This window comes from Hemitrygon akajei, chromosome 8, assembly GCF_048418815.1.
Source record: "Hemitrygon akajei chromosome 8, sHemAka1.3, whole genome shotgun sequence".
Taxonomy (NCBI): Eukaryota; Metazoa; Chordata; class Chondrichthyes; order Myliobatiformes; family Dasyatidae; genus Hemitrygon; species Hemitrygon akajei.
The window spans coordinates 26956494-26977082 of record NC_133131.1 but is presented as its reverse complement, the minus strand read 5'-3'; the positions used below and the strand labels follow the sequence as shown (position 1 = coordinate 26977082).

The window sequence follows — 20589 nt, the reverse complement described above, 5'->3', positions numbered from 1 at the left end:
CGCTGGTTCCCTTCCTAAATTGGGCAACTCTTCTCAAACCAGGGGTGGGACTGCTGTGTAGGGCAAATTTCCACATCTATGCAGTAGTAATTCCAATGGCAGGACATCCTGAGGTAAACTGAACCTTAAAAACATTTGTCTTATCCTGTAATGGAATTGTAGCCTCTGGTTGGGAACTAAGTTTGAGTAATTGTGGTGACAAACCAATCTGTCGAAGAAGAAAACCTCTTTGCTTTAGATGAAATTAATGCCCTCCCTTTTTTTAAAAAAAAGGAAATTACGAACTGGATAATCACCCTGATGTAAGAATTTCGTTGATGGAAATGTTAAGACTTGTTCTTTTACAATCTATTTTCACAGGAGTTGCAATCAGCTTAAGGACATTCTTATTAAAAAGAAACACATTCTGTACCTTTTAATTGTGTTTCTGACATGTTTAATTTGAGATTAAGCTGAAGACAGCTCTACCAACCATTGCTTGCTGACTTTTTACCATTGTCGGTAGTGCTTAGAAGTTAAAATTTTTTTGTCTCTGCGGGTTTGTCTTCCTTTGTCTTTTTCTCCTGCCCTTTGCTGATCTGGAAGAATTAAATGTATGTTTTCTGCCCTGCAGCTTGTTAGTTGAGGCTGAATACCAAGTTTTGGTTTCTGGTGAGGAATCTGGTACTTCAATGCAAGGAGTGCAATGAGGTGTGCTAAATGTTTTGCACAGTGCTGTCCATTAGTACCTGAATTAAATGATATTTAATTGACAATTGATTGTTATTTCTTCATCATATGAACTGCTTCGTTGTTGCACATTATTCTATTCTTTTTGTTCCTGCAGATTTGGGTTTCTTTACTTAGGTAACAGCGCCAAAGCAGCATCTACCACTAATGCCTCAATTGATGCCTGGGAGGTGATTCACCCCCAAAAAAGTGGACTTGTATGAGTAATGTTCACAAACCAAAGAATAAAACTGAGTGGAAGTGCATCTGTGTATATTTTTTCAGAAGCTATTTTGACTTGCTGTATTTGTTGCTTTTAAGTCACAGTACACCTCCTGGTTAAAGAGGGGTTGCATTCCTAGCAATCTGCTAGATATTTTCTATAATACAAATCCTTGACAAAAAATGACAAATTTATATTTTCTTTCATATTTTATATTAATTATTTTTCTCATTTCTGTAAAATTATTTCCCATCTCAATTTTTGGTAGTGATTTTGTGAATTGTAAAAGCAAATTATTCAAATTGCCATAATGTGGGGGTATATAGTACAAGGATTTTATGATTTAATTTAATGTACCCAATTTTAAAACTTTGTATTATTTGTAAATATTATAAAAATGTTTAAATAAATGCCTATTTGAAGTTAACTTATGTAAACACGTGTCAAAACTTTATTTTTGAGACTTATTACAATGGCTTACTCTTGGTTACACTTTAGAAGCCCTGGATTTTGAGGGAAGAGTACTTAGCAAAACAAAAGCAGGAAAGTGGGCCAAAATAGTCTTGCCTTTTTTCACTCTAACAACATTCCTTGTTTTTCCAAATGGGTGTGGGCTTCAAAGTGACACTGGAAAGGTGAAATGACAGTTTCTGAAGCTGCCAGCCCTTGGGTTGGTTCATGAGCTCAAGGTAACTGTTTGCCCTCTGACTCTCACACTTGCTCAAGTCTTTTAGAACAAGCTGGTGTTATGAGTGATGAACAGACCTGATGGAAATGGGGTGCAGAGTTAACCATTCCCCCCCCCCCCCCCGAGGACTATGAACTATTGCTGTTGCTGTGCTGCTAATGAGAGACAGAGATGAAGCACAGAGGCAGGAACATCTGCTACAGATAAGAGGGAGAGAGAGACTGTTGATTTATTGTATTTTCACTCTTCCTGGATTATTTACCTTTCGCTACAAGGACTTTGCTCGTTAACATTCCTCAGGAGACAGCAGGAGTGGCCTGATTTGATGAACACAGTCATTTAGAGTTGATGGATGGCTGAGACCCCGTTAGGAGGGATAAAAGACAGGTCTGGGGAGACACACCAGTGGACTGTGGACTGAGTGTTGTGAACCCACAGGAAGGTGGGGGCTTCGAGGACCGAATCAGGAGATCCGTCAATAAAGCTCACAGTGTGACGGCAGGGCTGATGGGGACTTGTGTGTGTGTCCACTCATGCCAGAGTGACGAGTCCACCACAGAAGAATGGTCTAGCTGAAGAACAGAGGGGTCATAGCTGAATGACCACAACAATACGACGGAACAAGAAAGCAACAGAAGGTTTGCCTGCTGCAGCTGCCTAATCTCTTACTCGCTCTCTCTCTCTCTCCAACGATTACAACACAACCATAACTACCTCAGCATGCATGAACTGAACTTTTTTCTCTTCTATGATGTCATTTAACCCAGACCTTGTTTATTATTGCTTATTATTATTCCTACACTTCTATGTTTATTATTGCTAACCTGTTTTATATGTATATTTGCATTTTTGATTCTGTATTGTGTAGTTTACTAATAAACTAGTTTTGGTACCACCAGACACCAACGAATACTTCTATCTTTGCTGGTCTGTAAACCCAATTACGGGGTACGATACAAATTGGGGGCTCATCTGGGATTTGATTACAAAATTGGGGGGCTGGTGAATCGGGATAGAAGTCCCTTATCCGATCTGATTGTGTGGATAACCAGACGGAAAACCAGCAGTAATGGAAATTGACAAATTTTTAAAAGAACCAACTACGGGGGCATTAGAGGATGCCAAAAAGTTGTAATTGTTGAGTGTTGCGAGACGATTGAATCTCTCGGTGGTGAAACCGGCGATGAGAAAGTTGGAAATACAGAGAGCAATAGCTGAGTATTATGTATCCCAAGGTGTGTTCCCGTCGGGGGCATTGGAACTGTTCCCTGAGAGGAAACCAGTCGAGGGTGAGCTTCAGTTACAGATAGAAAAATTAAGGTTGGCTGAGGAGGAAAAGAAGAGGGAGCATGAACTCCAGATAAGGCAGCTGGAGGCAGAGAGAGAGAGAGAGGAGGCTGCAAGGTGGAGAGAAGAAGCTGATAAGCAGAGGGAGGAAAGGGAGAAAGAGAGGCAGTTTGAGCTGAAAATGGAGAAGTTAAAGGCATCGCGGGGAAGGGACCAGGCAGCTGACCCAAACAAGGGGTTCAAGGTTGGTCAGAAGATTAAGTTGGTACCTCCATTCGAGGAGATGGATGTCGATAGGTACTTCCTCCATTTTGAGAAAGTGGCTTTGAATCAGAACTGGCCTAAGGAGAAATGGGTTGTTCTGTTACAGAGCGTACTTAGGGGGAAGGCTCAGCAAGCGTATTCGGCATTGTCTATGGATGAGTCTAAGGATTATGATGAAGCAAAAACTGCTATACTAAGGAGTTATGAATTGGTTCCAGAGGCATACCGGCAGAAGTTCCGGAATTTGAGTAAGCCATGGGACCGCACGTATTTAGAGTTTGCCCGTGAGATGCAAATGTATTGTGAGCGTTGGTGCGCCTCAGAAGAGGTCATTGGAGATTATGACAAACTGCTACAGTTAATGCTGATTGAGCAGTTCAAAGGTTGTATCCCTGAAGGTATGAAGACGTACTTGGACGAGAAGGAGACAGAGACTCTGTCTGCGACACTCCAAGTTAGCAGACGAGTACGCCTTAACCCACAAGACAAAGTTTCCCCCAAATAAGAGCTACCAGAGAGGCAGTAGGGATGGTAGAGAAAGCCCACCGGCTAAGGCAGAGAATAAGCCGGGAACTAGCGGAAAAGATAAGGAGGAGGAAAAGCAGGCTGGCAGGAAGGTTCCCAACTTTACGTGTTATAATTGTGGGAAAGCGGGCCACGTGGCATCTAAGTGCTTTGCTCCGAAGAAAGAAACAGGAAAAGGAAAAACAGCAACTCCAAGTGGTTGCACTGAGCCGGTCAACAGATTGATAAGAAAGGCGAAATTAGATAGAGCGCAAGAGGGGTGTGAGAGGTTTATTTTGGAAGGGATGGTATCTGTGAAGGAAAGAGAAACCCCAGTTCCAGTGAGGATCTGGAGAGATACTGGGGCTAGTCAGTCATTGATTCTAAGGAAGGTGTTAGATTTCGGTGCTGAGACAGAGATTGGGAAGGTAAATGTGTTAAAAGGTATCAGAAAAGGAACTGAGGCCGTACCTTTGCACAGAATATTTTTGAACTGTGACCTGGTATCTGGACCAGTCGAGATAGGGGTGCGGTCTGAATTACCCATGGACAGTGTGAACGTCCTACTCGATAACGATCTTGCAGGTTGGGATGTGTATTCAGTAGTGAAACTAACAAGCAAGCCTGTGAGTGCTGAGGACCCGCCCATAGATTCCAAGATTTATCCCGCATGCGCAATAACTCGCAGCATGTCTAGAAAGGTGGCTGAGACAGGAACCCGTTTAAATGAGTCCAGTGTTGATTTAGCGGAGATGTTTTTACCGACCTGGTATAAAAAGGGGTTGCTGGATGGGGAGGAAAAGGATAGTGGGGTTAAGGAGAGGAGGTGGATCTACCATTAGCAAGGAGGGAATTTATAAAGGAGCAGAGATGTAATGAGGAGCTTGTGGCGTTGAAAGAATCAGCTCTTTCTGAAGCAGAAATTGATAAGGAACCAGGGGGATACTACCTGAAGGAGGGAGTGTTAATGAGGAAATGGAGGCCGACCATGGTGCCAGTCAATGAGGACTGGGCGGTGGTACACCAGGTGGTGGTTCCGAAGGTTTATCGGGATGAGATTTTGAACCTGGTTCACAAGATACCCCTAGGTGGACACTTAGGAGTGAGGAAGACAGTAGATAGAGATATGAAAGATTTTTACTGGCCAAATATGAGGAAGGATATCATCGACTATTGTAAAAGGTGCCACACTTGTCAGGTGGTAGGAAAGCCAAATCAGGTTATCCCTAAGGCACCCCTTAGACCGATACCAGCCTTTGAGGAACCTTTTTCCTGAATCATTGTGGATTTTGTGGGCCCTTTGCCTAGAACTGCGAGTGGGCGGCAGTATGTCATGACCCTGATGTGTGCTGCTACTCGATTCCCGGAGGCTGTGTACCTGGGAAACATTAGGACTCCTGCGGTGGTAAAGGCCCTCATTAAATTTTTCACCACGGTAGGGTTACCTAGAGAGATAGTCATATCAGGGGAGTACCTTCACGTCCCATGCATTCCAGCAAATGTTGACTCAGATGGGAGTTAAACAAATTTTAGTCTCTGCATACCACCTGGAATCTCAAGGAGCGTTGGAAAGATTACATGCGACTTTAAAGACCATGATTAAAACTTATTGTCAGGAAAATACTCGAGACTGGGATGATGCATTACCACTTCTGTTATTTGCAGTGAGGGACACGGTTCAGGAATCCCTGGGGTTCAGTCCATTTGAGCTCATTTTTGGTCATAGGCCCAGAGGACCCTTAACCTTACTCAAAGAGAAATGGTCTAGTCCAAACGTGCAAGTCAATGTGATTGACTGTTTTGAAGTTCCGTGAAAGGCTCCACGAAGTTTGAGACCTTGCAAAGCAAAATCTTAAAGACTCCCAGACTAAGATGAAATAATGGTATGATAAACGAACCCAAGAGCAAGAATTTCAAGTGGGCGATAAGGTTTTGGTCCGGTTTCCTGTAGTTATGAACCCCCTACAGGTGAGATTTCAAGGGCCGTACAAAGTGATTAAGAAAATAGACTCTCTGAATTATGTGATCGAAACTCCTGATAGACGAAAGCCGAGCCAGTTGGTTCACATTAACGTGCTAATGGGTTATCGTGACGTTACCCCCACGCCGGCCGGTGCTGTCACGAAAACTGATGAAGAGGCCCGAACGTTTTGAAAAGATAAACATAGTACCCACCAGACTAGAGAACTCTGTTATTTTGGCCAACTTTGCTGATAAAGTCAGTCATTTGGAGCCTGGACAAAGAGAGCAGCTGACAAAGCTAATTAACCGGCATACAGATTTATGTCCAGATGTTCCAAGGAGGTGCAAAGAAACAATGCATGATGTTATTGTTACCTCAGCCCAGCCTATTAAGCAATCCCCTTATCGGATGAATTTGGAAAAGAGCAAGCTAGTGGAAAAAGAAATTGAGCATATGCTAGCTGCTGGTATTATTCGAGAGTCTTCCTCCGCATGGGCATCTCCATGCATGGTTGTATCGAAGCCTCATGGTAGTATAAGATTCTGTACAGATTACCGAAAGGTGAATGCCATCACACAAACAGATGCTTACCCTATCCTCAGGGTGGATGATTGTATTGATAAAGTGGGTAAAGCTAGATACATCACCAAGATTGACTTACTCAAAGGATACTGGTGTGTTCCTTTAACTGACAGGGCTCGAGAAATTTCAGCATTTGTCACACCATCAGTGTTCTATGAATATAATGTTTTGCCATTTGGAATAAAAAAATACTCCAGGGACATTTCAGAGAATGATTGACACAGTGATTAAAGGTTAATGAACACGAAGGCTTACATTGACGATGCAGTGGTCTGGAGTGATACATGGGATGAGCACATTGAGGCTGTGGAGAAACTGTTTAAATGAATGTCTGCAGCCAATCTCACAGTGAACCTTGCAAAGAGTGAATTCGGCCACGCTACAATCACGTACTTGGGGTATGTGGTAGGACAGGGGCAGTTGGCTCCTGTGCAGGCTAAAGTACAGGCTATTTCTGAGGTTCCTGTCCCCACAAATAAGAGGGCACTGAGAAGGTTTTTGGGAATGGTGGGGTACTATCGGAAATTTTGTAAGAACTTTGCGGATATTGCCCTCCCGCTTACAAAGCTCTTGCAGAAGGATGAAAAGTTTGAGTGGAGCAATCCTTGCCAGGAAGCCTTTTAAGTTGAAAACCATACTGTGCTATCACCCTGTGTTAAAAGCACTTGACTTTTCGAAACCTTTCTCCCTGGCAACCGACGCAAGTGATGAGGCTGCAGGGGCAGTCCTGTTGCAAAAAGCTGGGGATGAAGTGGAACACCTAGTGGCATATTTGTTCAATGTGCACCAGAGAAATTACTCCACTGTGGAGAAGGAATTGCTGGCACTTATCCTGGCGATACAGCATTTTGAGGTCTACATTTGTTCAGCATGGAGACCACTAATTGTTTATACTGATCAGAACCCCTTGGTATTTTTGGCTAACATGAAGAATCAAAATAGGCGGTTATTAAGTTGGAGTCTGTTGTTACAGGAATTTCTCTCTCCAACGATTACAACACAACCATAACTACCTCAGCACATATGAACTGAACTTTATACTCTTCTATGACAAGTCATTTACCCCTAGACCTTGTATATTATTGCTTATTATTCTTACTCTTCTATGTTTATTATTGCTAACCTGTTTTATATGTATATTTGCATTTTTGATACTGTATTGTGTAGTTTACTAATAAACATCTTTAGTTTTAGTACCACCAGACTCCAACGGATACTTCTATCTTTGCTGGTCTGTAAACCCAATTACAGGGTACGTAACACTGGACATGTACTGACATTTCTCATGATCTGTGAAAAAGGGTTTAAAACTCCACACCTCAACCACTATTCCAACCCCCAGAGTGTTCCATATATTTTTGGAGAAAGATGAGTGTATTGATAACTTAATATATTTCACTGAAGTTGAACAATGTACCTATGTTACAATGGCTAACATGAGAGGGCATAACTTTAAAGTGATTAGAGGAATGTGTAGGGGGAGGATGTCAGATACAGAACATTTTATATAGAGGTAGATGCATGGAATGCTGCCCAGGGATGGTAGATGGGGGGGGGGGGGCAGATACATTAGGGGTATTTAAGAGACACTTCAGCACATAGATGAAAGAAAAATGGAGGTCTTTGTGCAAAGGAAGAGTTGAATTGGTCTTGAAATAGGTTAAAAGGTCAGTACAACATTGTGGGCTGAAGGGCCTGCACTGACAAATAGTCTTCTATACTCCTTCCCTCCCCCAATGACATCCCATGTTATAAGCATGGAAGTGCAATTCTGAAGTGGCTATCAGTCACTTTGATTCAGGAAACACAAGAGTGACAAACATCGTGCATTGGTTCTAAATATTGGATTTTTGTTTTAATACTTAATTATTCAGGTTTGTTAATGGCTCTTCAACAAATATTTTATGCATTTCTCTTAAGGAGTTCTTTTTAAATATTTAATATGAAGTACTTCTATGCATCATAAATGTTCTCAATGCTACTTTAGTAAGTAACTTTGAAATACAATATTTAAGTTGCTAAAATTAAGCCGGATGAGACAAATTCTAGAAGCCTGCATCTTGCTGTGACATTGCAAATAGCTGGTACAAAGCAACTTTCAAAATTCTGAACTTGTACTGTACTGCTATAACTCTAGAATTAATGGAATGATGGATGCTAGCACATGTGTTGCTTTGTTCTATCGCTGTGGCTCAGACAGTCCAATGGCAAAGCCATTGCCTGGGATCTTCCAATACTACATTGACCTGGAAATTAAACAATTTGTACTTTAATTAATTCCTGATCTATTAACCTTTCAACTAATTGAAAGGAATTTTGATAGTATATTCCTTTACATAAATTTTATAACAATCTTTATTCCATCTTTTTCAAAGATTTGTAAATTACACAAGGACAAATTTCCATCATATAATTGCTGTAACTTAGTGGCACCCCAATTTTGGGTGGGGAAAGGCAGAATATTTAATATAACTCAGAAAAGATTACATCTCCCCTTTATAACACAGTATATTATATGAATCATGAGTAGAGATAATTTGTCAGTTCAAGGGAGAGTAACACTGATGCAAATAGTTTATTAAAATACCTTGATTTGACATCAAAATATTTCATTGCAAATATTTTTGCCTGTGAATACTTGCACTAATCTCTGCTCAGCATAGAACACCATGGTACTGAAGGTCACACTGCACATTAATTGTGCCATCCAGTATCATTACATCTTGCATGTTAGAGACAAATGATCAAACATCATGCTTGAGAACCCTGTTCATGCTATTTAGCAAAACAAAAAATCTGCTGGAGAAATTCAATAGGAATCATTAACATTTTAGGTCAAAAACTTAAAACAGCAATTCAGCCCCCATCCCCAGATACTGCTTAACATAAGTTAATCCACCAGATTCTTCTTTGCTCAGATTCCAGCACCTGAAGTCTTGTCTCCATTTAAAAACCCATAATGCTTATGGAGACATCCCCCATATTGAAATACAACTGAATGTTAGATTTAGCAGAATTAAATTTTCAGTTAAAGTAATTAACCATGAATATAACAGTTCATACCACCTCTTGAAACACTAAGGATTCAAATTTCACTTTAAATGCCAATAGTTTGCAAATTAAATAAGATTATTTTTCTCCTTTGTGTACATTCTTTTGAACATCAGGAAAACATCTGATTTTAAATACATTGCCTCTGCAACTTGTGCTTGACCTGATTTCATTTTGTTAGAAGCCAATTAAACAAGGCAAAATTGGAAATGTAGTTCATTTGCATTTAATGATGGAAGATCATCCAGTACAATAAGATAAATCAGGTAGAATGCTTGGACATGATTTCAAGATTCAAAAATTAGGAAGTGTTCAGTCTTCTGTGATGAGCAATTTCACAAGTTCCGGCTTGAATAGCTCCTCTTCAACCAGCTTTTGAGGCTGAAATACAAAATCAGTTTGTAAAAAGATGTCTCTCTGATGCTGATAAAGTTTTGATAAAACTATGTTGACAAAATTTAAAAGTTTCCCCAACTTGCTAAGTATTTTAAAGATGGCAATACTTTTTAAATGTTAAGGAAACAAAAAAAACAAATCACTGAAGTATATAGTACTTATGTACATTTTAAACACAGGTTTAAATCAAAAAGTATAGCAGAGCCTACAAGGTGTGTACAGGGTTTAACAGCTTACTGATACTACATATTTGTTTTACATCACATTCACTAAATTCTGTTTTAGTTGCTGTCCAGCTTCAAGTAATGCCACATGTACCAAAATACTCTACTTATCATTGCCTTGACAAGTGCCCTGAACAGCACTTAATCCAATACTCGAATCAGAATTGAAGCAAAACAAAACTGCAAATGGCAATGAAAGGTTACTAAGCTGAAGCACTCACTTTCTTTCCTGAATGCTATAAGCACTCAACGTTTGTGCTTTGGATTCCAACAACTTGTAATAAATCTTACATTTATACCTGTACTCTACAAAACCAAAAATCTTGCTTCCTTCTTAACAGCAGCGCGAAAGTTGACAATAAACATCTCTACCAACAAAAATTACCTCAATTTTATCATACATTTTTGTATACTCATCACAAGTTGAATAGGAGATTAAAAAAAATTGTGGTCTTCATGATAGCGGCAGTGACCTATGGCAACATTCTGCAGGAAGCTCACTTTCATGTTTTCTTTCAAATATGATTCTACTACTAAACTGAGGTGATTGGGACCCATGATTTACATTTTGATGACGTGTTTTTGGGCTGAATGAACGATCTGGCACTTAGCTGTCTCCGAGGGAGTTTGGTGAGGTTTGGAGCAGAGCATGTAGCCTGGAGGCCAGGAAGCCTGGAGACGGGGCACAAGCCCATGATTGACTCCATTGCTTCTCTCCGAATGAGACATTGAGCAAAGACTGAAGTTGACACTGACAAGAGCAGAGGATGGGTGGGCGTTCGGTGCTGCCTGCCTGAGTTTGACCAGTCTTCTCCCTCTTGCTAGCTGCCATCAGAGGAAAGTGCAGAAGTCTTGGGAACCACTTTGCAAGGATTGATCAATGAGGAACATTACGATTCCCTAGGTCTACTCACAACGCTCCTATACCTTCTCTAATGGTTACCTCTAATATGATTTCATTTTTTCCACCAGCAGAGCCACCCCACCCACTCTGCCTTCCTGCCTGTCCTTTTGATACCATGAGTGTCCTTGGATGTTCAGTTCCCAGCTATTTTCAGCTACAGTTAATAGACAATAGACAGTAGTTGCAGGAGTAGGCCATTTGGCCCTTCTAGCCAGCACCACCATTCACGTGATCATGGCTGATCATACACAATCAGTACCCCGTTCCTGCCCTCTCCCCATATCCCTTGACTCCGCTATCTATAAGAGCTCTATCTAACTCTCTCTTGAATGCATCCAGAGACTTGGCCTCCACTGCCTTCTGGGGCAGAGCATTCCACTTATCCACCACTCTCTGAGTGAAAAAGTTTTTCCGCATCTCTGTTCTAAATGGCCTATCCCTTATTCTTAAACTGTGGCCTCTAGTTCTGGACTCACCCATCAGCGGGAACATGCTTCCTGCCTCCAGTGTGTCCAATCCCTTAATAATCTTATATGTTTCAATCAGATCCCCTCTCATCCTTCTAAATTCCAGTGTATACAAGCCCAGTCGCTCCAATCTTTCAACATATGACAGTCCCGCCATTCTGGGAATTAACCTTGTGAGCCTACGCTACGCTCCCTCAATAGCAAGAATGTCCTTCCTCAAATTTGGAGACCAAAACTGCACACAATACTCCAGGTGGGGTCTCACCAGGGCCCTGTACAGCTGCAGAAGGACCTCTTTACTCCTATACTCAATTCCTCTTGTTATAAAAGCCAGCATGCCATTAGCTTTCTTCACTGCCTGCTTGCTTTCATTGACTGATGTACAAGAACACCTAGATCTCGTTGTACTTCCCCTTTTCCTAACTTGACTCCATTTAGATAGTAATCTGCCTTCCTGTTCTTGCCACCAAAGTGGATAACCTCACATTTATCCACATTAAACTGCATCTGCCATACATTTGCCCACTCACCCAACCTGTCCAAGTCACCCTGCATTCTCATAACATCCTCCTGACATTTCACACTGCCACCCAGCTTTGTGTCATCGGCAAATTTGCTAATGTTATTTTTAATCCCTTCATCTAAATAATTAATGTATATTGTAAACAGTTCAGTGACACCCACGTCATACACACCATTCTGTATCTGTACAAGTTAATCTACCTTAGTACATTTACTGTGTGTGCTTTCAAATATAACACCTTCCGTCCTGTACTCACTATTTTCAATCTTGTCCGCCTTTTACATTGCAACTCATCCTATTGACTACCATTTTGCCCTATCATCAGCTTCTCCCTCCTTGCTGGTAGTCTCTTTACACGTTGCCTCTGTTGGTAAACCAACTACCCCAACCTCAGTCCTATCACCCCAGTTCCCACCCCCCACTGCCAAATTAGTTTCAACTTTCCCGAACAGCTCTGGCAAACCTGCTGAAGAACAGCCCTGTGGCCAGCAGTGGATTAACAGTGTGGTACTGAACTGAACTACCGTAGATTCCGGACTACAGAGCGCACCTGATTTTAAGCCGCTGGCACTAATTTTAGAAATAAAATCATTTTTTTAAATGTAAAGGCCGCACCGGATTTTAGGCCGCACCGGATTTTCGGCCGCAGGTGTCCCACGTTGTAATATGAGATATTTACACAGAAAGATATTACACGTGAGGATTTTTTTAACTTTTAATTAAATCCATATGGTAACAAAAACAAATACATATTGCAAATGCTTTTTTTCGAACCGTGCCCGTACGCAGCTACTTTTAAATATACGTTGCGTATACTTCTTTACTGAACAACATTCCAATATCTCCTAACGACTGGTAAAAAATATATATACTGCAGCCTACCAGGAAAAGTTATTGATACCTTTAACTTAAAAGCAGATTTCGCTCGGATCCAAAGCCGCTCGCGGAATCCGCTCCCCCCCCTCCTTTCCGTTTCATCGCAAACGGCATTTAAAAGCAGATTTCGCTCGGATCCAAAGCCGCTCGCGGAATCCGCTCCCCCCCTCCTTTCCGTTTCATCGCAAACGGCATTTAAAAGCAGATTTCGCTCGGATCCAAAGCCGCTCGCGGAATCCGCTCCCCCCTCCTTTCCGTTTCATCGCAAACGGCATTTTCCCACAAGACGCCGCGAAACCGGGTGTGACGTCATAGCATCCCGCGATGTAGTACAGAAAACAAATATAGTTTAAACTAAGTAGGGTAGGTAGCACAATGCTTCGAGTGTTTTCCATGTTGATGAGGGTGAGTACAAATGACTGATTTACAATAATTTAATTGTGAAAGTGCGCTTGATTTATCGTACAATTTCATTGGACCTCTGTGAACTACTCATCAATTTTATTGGTCTACTGTTACGAGGCAAAATGTTTACGAGGCGGCATGAAAAAAAACCTTGCATTAGCCGCTCCGGATTATTGGCCGCAAAGTTCAAAGCTGTTCAAAATGTGGGAAAAAAGTAGCGGCTTAAAATCCGGAATCTACGGTAAACTGAATACTGCAGGACTCTTGATGCTTTATACTCCACACACTGTTCATGTGCTTTTTGCCGTTTGTGCAATTTGTTATTTTTGGGGGTTTGATGTTTTTCCTGAATGGGTTCCATGGGGATTCTTTGTTTTGTGGCTGCCTGCGGGAGGATGAATCTGGGTTGTATTCTGTATACATAGTTTGATAATAAATTTTCTTTGAATCTATGAAATAAATTATTTCAAGATAAGACAAAATTTGTGAAGGAATTTATAAAGGAAAAAAAAAGTAATTTAGAACATAGAAAAGAAACAGAAAACCTACAGCACAATACAGGCTCTTCGGCCCACAAACCTGTGCCGAACATGTCCTTACCTGAGAAATTACCTAGGCTTACCCATAGCCCTCTATTTTTCTGAGTTCCATATATGCGTCCAGGCATCTCTTAAGAGACCCTATCGTATCTGCCTCCACCACCGTCGCCGACAGACCATTCCACGCACTCACCACTCTCTGTGTAAAAAAAACTTACCCCTGACATCTCCTCTGTACCCACTCCCAAGCACCTTAAACCTGTGCCCTCTTGTGCTAGCCATTCCAAACCTGGGAAAAAGCCTTCGACTGTCCACATGATCAATGCCTCTCATCATCATATACACCTCTATCAGGTCACCTCTCATCCTCTGTTGCTCCAAGGAAAAAAGGCCGAGTTCACTCAACCTATTCTCATGACGTATGCCCCCCAATCCAGGCAACATCCTCTGCAGCCTTTCTATAGCTTCCACATTCTTCCTGTAGTGAGGCGACCAGGACTGAGCACGGTACTCCAAGGTCTGTCCTGGATCCTATATAACTGCAAAATTATTTCTCAGCTCCTAAACTCAATCCCATGATTGATGAAGGCCAATGCACTGTATGCCTTCTTAACCACAGAGTCAACCGGCGCAGCAGCTTTGAGTGTCCTATGGATTCGGATCCCAAGATCCCTCTGATCCTCTACGCTGCCAAGAGTCTTACCATTAATACTATATTCTGCCATCATATTTGACCTATCAAAATGAACCACCTCACACTTATCTGGGTTGAACTCCCTCTGCCACTTCTCAGCCCAGTTTTGCATCCTATTAATGTCCCGCTGTAACCTCTGACAGCCCTCCACAGTATTCACAACACCCCCAACCTTTGTGACATCAGCAAACTTACTAACCCATCCCTCCACTTCCTCATCCAGGTCATTTATAAAAATCACAAAGAGCAGGGGTCCCAGAACAGATCCCTGAGGCACTCCACTGGTGACCAACCTCCATGCAGAATATGACCCGTCTACAACCACTCTTTGCCTTCTGTGGGCAAGCCAGTTCTGAATCCATAAAGCAATGTCCCCTTGGATCCCAAGCCTCCTTATTTTCTCAATAAGCCTTGTATGGGGTACCTTGTCAAATGCCTTGCTGAAATCCATATACACTACATCTACTGCTCTACCTTTATCAATGTGTTTAGTCACATCCTCAAAAAATTCAATCAGACTCGTAAGGCACGACCTGCCCTTGACAAAGCCACGCTGACTATTCCTAATCATATTATGCCCCTCCAAATGTTCATAAATCCTGCCTCTCAAGATCTTCTCCATCAACTTACCAACCACTGAAGTAAGACTCACTGGTCAATAATTTCCTGGGCTATCTCTACTCCCTTTGTTGAATAATGGAACAACATCTGCAACCCTCCAATCCTCCGGAACCTCTCCCATCCCCACTGATGATGCAAAGATCATCGTCAGAGGCTCAGCAATCTCCTCCCTTGCCTTCCACAGTAGCCTGGGGTACATCTCACCCAGTCCCGGTAACTTATCCAACTTGATGCTTTCCAAAAGCTCCACCACATCCTCTTTCTTAATATCTACATGCTCAAGCTTTTCAGTCTGCTACAAGTCAGTAGTGAATACTGAGTCAAAGTACTCATTAAGTACCTCTACCATCTCCTCTGGTTCCATATACACTTATCCATTGTCACACTTGATTGGTCCTATTCTCTCACGTCTTATCCTCTTGCTCTTCACACACTTGTAGAATGCCTTGGGGTTCTCCTTAATCCTGTCCGCCAAGGCCTTCTCATGGCCCCTTCTGGCTCTCCTAATTTCTTTCTTAAGCTCCTTCCTGCTAGCATCTTCTAGATCTCTATTATTACCTTGTTTTTTTGAATCTTTCGTAAGCTCTTTTCTTCTTGACTAGATTTACAACAGCCTTTGTACACCATGGTTCCTGTACACTACCACTCTTTTCCTGTCTTATTGGAATGTATACTTTGTAGAACTCCATGCAAATATCCCCTGAACATTTGCCACACTTCTTCCGTACATTTTCCTAAGAACTTCTGTTCCCAATTTATGCTTCCAAGTACTTGATAGCCTCATATTTCCCCTTACTCCAATTAAACGCTTAAACATTTGAAATGAAAAGTCATTGATCATCCATCTGAGGAAAAATACACATCATGCATAGAGATCAAAGTGAACAACCTTAGATATTTATGATACAATGTAAAACATTTAAAAGGAAAGTGAGACAGAGGAAGAATGTTCTTTACTCACTGTGCCATATTTCATGAGAGTCGGTACTCCATTGATTTTCAGTTCTGTTCGAAATTTATTTTTAAGATCCTTCCATCTGATCAAGGACAAGATGCAAATAAATAATAGGCATGTTAGTTACCCCTACAAAAGTCAGTTTCGCTAAACAGAATTGCAGCACAGTATTTTGTGAAGCTTTCAAAGCTGTGCTATAGAACTGTTTTTCTATCTGGTTATTAGTTAACGGAATGGCTGTAGGAAGTAAAGCTTGAGTTTCAATGTAGAAGTGCAAATTAAACCATCAACAAAATCAATGTGATCTGCACCCCAAAAATTTTAAAATTAACATGCAGTTTTCTCCAACCCTTATGAGTCCAATACTATAAGTGAAGCAATAAAATCACCAAGTACAGCATACAAACCACAGTTAGAAATACTCCGACCCTCAATGTGTATGGGAAGACATCACTATAAAAGAAAGACCTTTTGCCCTGCAAACAACACCACCACAGTAGCTGAGGAGCTAATAAGCTTCTTTGCTTGATTTGACAGGGACAACAACAAACCAGTGATAAAGGCCTTGGCACCTGAGGAGGACAGAGCGCTGACACTGAGCACACACTAAGTGAGGCATACTTTCCACACGCAGAGCAGCTGGACCAGACTGCGTACTTGGGCGGGTCCTCAGACTACAATTACCAGCTAGCAGGGTTTTTTTTAAACTGAAATCTATAACCTCTCTCTGTCCTGTGCTGTGGTCCTTGCATGCTTGAAACTATCAACCATCATACCAATCCCAAAGAAGTCAGCGTTAACTTACCTCAACAACTACTGAGTGGCTGCACTCAACCCCATGGCTGCCAAGTTGCTGAAGAGAATGGTTATATCCCACAGTAAGATTGTCACACCTGCTACTTTGGACCTGCACCAGTTTGCCTACAAGGCAAACAGAACAACCAAGGACTGCATCTCCATTGCTCTCCGCATCGTATTGGAACACCTGAAGCACAAAGATACCTATATCCAAATGCTTTATATTGACTACAGTTCTGCCTTCAACACAAACTACACCATTTGGGACTCAATACATCAATTTGTAACTGGGTTATGTACTGTTTAAAAAAAAAAAAAAAATTGCATCCAGACAGTCAGACTTGGCAAGTACGCATCAACCTCCCTGACCCTGAACACTAAGGATGTGCAGAGCCCACTCCTTTACACTCTATTCACCCATGCCTATGTCACCAACTCCATCATCAGTGATTGGATTAATTACAAATAACAAAGAAACAGGTGCAGAAGCTATCTGAATGGTGCAATAACTATAATCTTTCACTCAAGTCAAGTCACTTTTTATTGTCATTTCGACCATAATTGCTGGTACAGTACACAGTAAAAGCGAGACAACATTTTTCAGGACCATGGTGTTACATGAAACAGTACAAAAACTACACTGAACTACGTAAAAACAACACAGAAAAAAAAAACTACACTAGACTACAGAACAACCTAGGACTGCATAAAGAGCACAAAACAGTGCAGGCATTACAATAAATAATAAACAAGACAATAGGCACAGTAGAGGGCAGTAAGTTGGTGTCAGTCCAGGCTCTGGGTATTGAGGAGTCTGATGACACAGCTACCAGATATGGAAACCAACTACAACTCGCGGGTCTACAGTGGGCTCGCAAAATCATGGACTCATCCCACATGTTCAATCTCCTACCATCCAGAGACAGAACCATCTCTGCACAGACTTTCAGACTGAAAAAGACCTTTTCCTCTCAGGGCTGTTGTGCAACTGAACAATGCCCCATTTTAGAGATGTTTGCTTTTAATTCAGCTGTAACTTAAATGTCACTCTAGAAAACTCAGACATTATTTTAAATTTAGTTATTGTGCTTTTACTAAATGAATTGCCAGTATGCTGCTTTGCACTGAGTGGAGGAGCACTGCAATTTCATTGTCCTCAGCAATGACAACAAAGCTCTAACAATCCCATTTGTTTCAAAGAGGAAAAGCATAACAAGTTACAACATAGGTAATTATCTACTTAAAAAGATTTGTAACACATCCAACTCAAAAGAAACATCTGTATTCCATTTAAAAAATCATTTCACAGAGCTTTTTTTTAATGTTGATCAGCAGTAATGTCACTGTTCAATTAACTTGTCCCTATAACTGATCTAAAAAAAAACGATTTAGGTATAAAGGTTCTTTAAACCAAAGTCCATGCTTTCCTTTACTGAAACCATTTTAATTCTGGAGTGTCTACGCAGGACAGAATTGAATGAAACCTCGCTTTACTTGTTTCAATATGGAAGTAAGCTACAAGATATTTCATGCAATTAACTCTTTATATAATTACACAATGGAATACAAATTCTTTCATTACGATAATATTGTAAATGTTGAAGAAAAGATGCTTACTCTGGTCTGGTGCCTGTTTGACAATAGATGAAGACAGATCCTTCAGGCATTTTACCTAATTCAGCACGAACTACTGGTTCAGCTGGGAAAAATAAGGAAATTTCTGTATCATTATAATCTAGTGAGTGACCATCTTTATTTACATAGAAATTAGAAAATTAACACCAATAAGCTAATGAGATTACTAACAGAAATGAAAATAATAATACAAAAAAAAGAGAATGACGCCTCATTGAACTGAATAGAAACCTGAATTTAATGTGACTGAAAAGTGACTACAAAATGTATCCCCACATCACAAAGATGACTTTTAAACTATGAAACTTATGATTTATGCACTTGATTCTCTGTTTGCTTTACAATGTCTGGCAATGGGAAATGGCTCCAACCTATGAGATCCAACTCTCACCTCCCTTTATTTATATCCTGCAATTTGTCTTTCTCATCATGCCTAAAGCTACTTCAGCACCAATATAAAGCATCTAAAATGTCTACCAATTGATTGATAATTGAGTCTATTAGAAAGGTTCCTTAAGGTTGTCATAGCTGGGGGAGGTACAGTAGTAGGGATAAGCTCCCAATGCCGTGTGTCTCAAATAGCCTCTGACAACCAAGTCCAGCTCCTGGCATTTATGTGTGGCTTAGCTGCCAAGTCCAGTGTAACAGTTTCTACTGACAGCAGAAGGGGTAAAGGCTTACTGGCACCTTAAAACCAGTTGTTTCAGGCAAATGGGGTTCGTCAACCACAGTTAGCAGCTTATCTAGGAGAGGGAAAACTCTGATCTCAAACCTGTGCTGCCTTGTGACTATACCCACTCATGGGAAAGGCTTTGGGAGTAAACCCAGAGGAAAAATCTGAAGCTGGAGTCCCTACAAGCAGTCCTACATTGAGATCAACACAGACCGGCAACTCCAGTGACGCTGCTGGTGCTAAATTATACCAGTCTTTGCCCTTCATTTGGATTAGTCAGTTGTGTGAAGAGGGCGAGCCTGCTCTTACTGCCCAGGATTACAGATCAAGTTGATAGCTAGGAAGCATATCCATGGTCGACCCCAACCAATGGAGGACCTCAATCTATTAAAAACAATATTCAGTTAAACAATGATAAGACTAGTGTACATCATATTATCATCATTTGCATCTTTGGCAGTGTATTATTGATGCGAATGTGATACTTATTTTGCAAGTTTCCTTTTACTCTTACAGTGAAACAGTGACAAAACACTGATTCAAAACAATAGCGTTGCATTTAACTTTCACATCCATCTGTGTGGTCCACTAACTTAGACAAAGACAAAAGCACCAAGTTCAAGAAAAGGAACAAAAGGCATTTAGTACGATCAACACCAACAAGAACATTTATAAGTTTACAGCTGTTGAGAAAAGAAGTATTATCAGCTGACGTGTCTGGGGCGACCCAGCCAATCCTTATGGTTATTGTACTGTAGGCCTGGAATCACACCGTCAGAAGCCTATGAATTGCTAACTCACACAACTCAACAGTACACCTTATGTGGCGAAAACTGGACAAAAGCTTCGCAGTTGAAGGGTTGGCATTAAGGCCTTTGTTAGAGTCCCAGGCCCTGAAGTGGCCACGGTACTCACCTTTTACACAGTCCGGGCACCAGCTCACTCCGTCGGTATCCTTCGAGCCGGTGAAGTAGGCGTAGATGGTCTTGCCCTTGTTGCGCTCCACCGCTTTCATGAACTCGTCGTACCCAGACACCTCCACTATAGCCATTGCTCAGGAGCTGTCGTTCGAAGTACGGAAACGCTGGGCCCAGACTGTGAACCGGACTTTAAACCTGGGGAAGTGTCGTCCCCCACCCTGAGGAAAGGAGGAGAGGACGGACAGATTTCCGGTTCCGGGAGCTGTCGGTTGGAACCGACGAACCGGGTGATGGTGCCCGGCAACAGCTGAGCTTCTACCTCCCCGGCCGTTCGTCCGCACTTTGTGGGCACTGACAGGCAAGTGGTGCGGTAAAGCCTCTTCGGTGTCAACAATTTACAGGGAAAGCTAATGTCCCGTTGTCGACACGAGAGATCGTTGGAATGGTGTTCCAGGAACAGGGCAGCATCTGTGTGGGGAGATGGACAGTCGAGGTTTCAGATGGAAACCCTTTATCTGGACTGAAAAAAAGTAGGGCGGGGGGGGATAGCCATTATAAAATAAAAGCCACTATCACACAAGAGATTCTGCAGATGCTGGAAATCCAGAGTAACTCATACAAAATACTGGAGGAACTCATCAAGTCAGGAAGCATCAATGGAGAGGAATAAAGAACTGACTTTTCAGGCT

The 20589-nt window shown here is 41.6% G+C and overlaps 2 protein-coding genes across 8 annotated transcripts in view; one reads left to right on the top strand and one right to left on the bottom strand.

Moving 5' to 3' along the window:
- Positions 1–2519, top strand: part of rilp (Rab interacting lysosomal protein) — a 57886-nt gene extending 55367 nt beyond the window's left edge. For 4 of the 6 annotated variants that reach the window (XM_073053481.1, XM_073053482.1, XM_073053484.1 and 1 more), the window contains one exon: positions 827–2519. In XM_073053481.1, the coding sequence (XP_072909582.1) occupies positions 827–850 (24 nt within the window). In that variant the 3' untranslated portion in view covers positions 851–2519. Of the gene's footprint in view, positions 1–613; positions 691–826 lie in introns of all 6 variants that reach the window. The other 2 variants (XM_073053486.1, XM_073053487.1) reach the window with 1 other exon arrangement.
- A 6961-nt stretch (positions 2520–9480) lies between these two features.
- Positions 9481–20143, bottom strand: txndc17 (thioredoxin domain containing 17). 2 transcript variants are annotated; one of them, XM_073053479.1, is made up of 4 exons: positions 19782–20143; positions 18290–18371; positions 15881–15956; positions 9481–9651 (listed from the first exon to the last, which is right to left on the bottom strand). In XM_073053479.1, exons 1-4 carry the CDS (start codon positions 20029–20031, stop codon positions 9583–9585), a joined length of 477 nt encoding a protein of 158 aa, XP_072909580.1. In that variant the 5' UTR covers positions 20032–20143; the 3' UTR covers positions 9481–9582. The 2 variants fall into 2 exon arrangements, with proteins under 2 accessions (XP_072909580.1, XP_072909581.1); XM_073053480.1 differs by having other exon boundaries at positions 19896–20129.
- Between the last annotated feature and the right edge of the window lie 446 nt (positions 20144–20589).

What these genes read in the sequence shown, in the direction of transcription:
- txndc17 (XM_073053479.1), bottom strand. Translation starts at nt 20,031, where the DNA reads ATGGCTATAGTGGAGGTGTCTGGGTACGACGAGTTCATGAAAGCGGTG. An exon ending in AAGGTGTACTGTTGAGTTGT is followed by an intron (nt 18,372 to 19,781) that starts GTGAGTTAGCAA and finishes TATTTTTCCCAG; the next exon opens with CTGAACCAGTAGTTCGTGCT. An exon ending in CTCTCATGAAATATGGCACA is followed by an intron (nt 9,652 to 15,880) that starts GTGAGTAAAGAA and finishes TTTGTATTTCAG; the next exon opens with CCTCAAAAGCTGGTTGAAGA.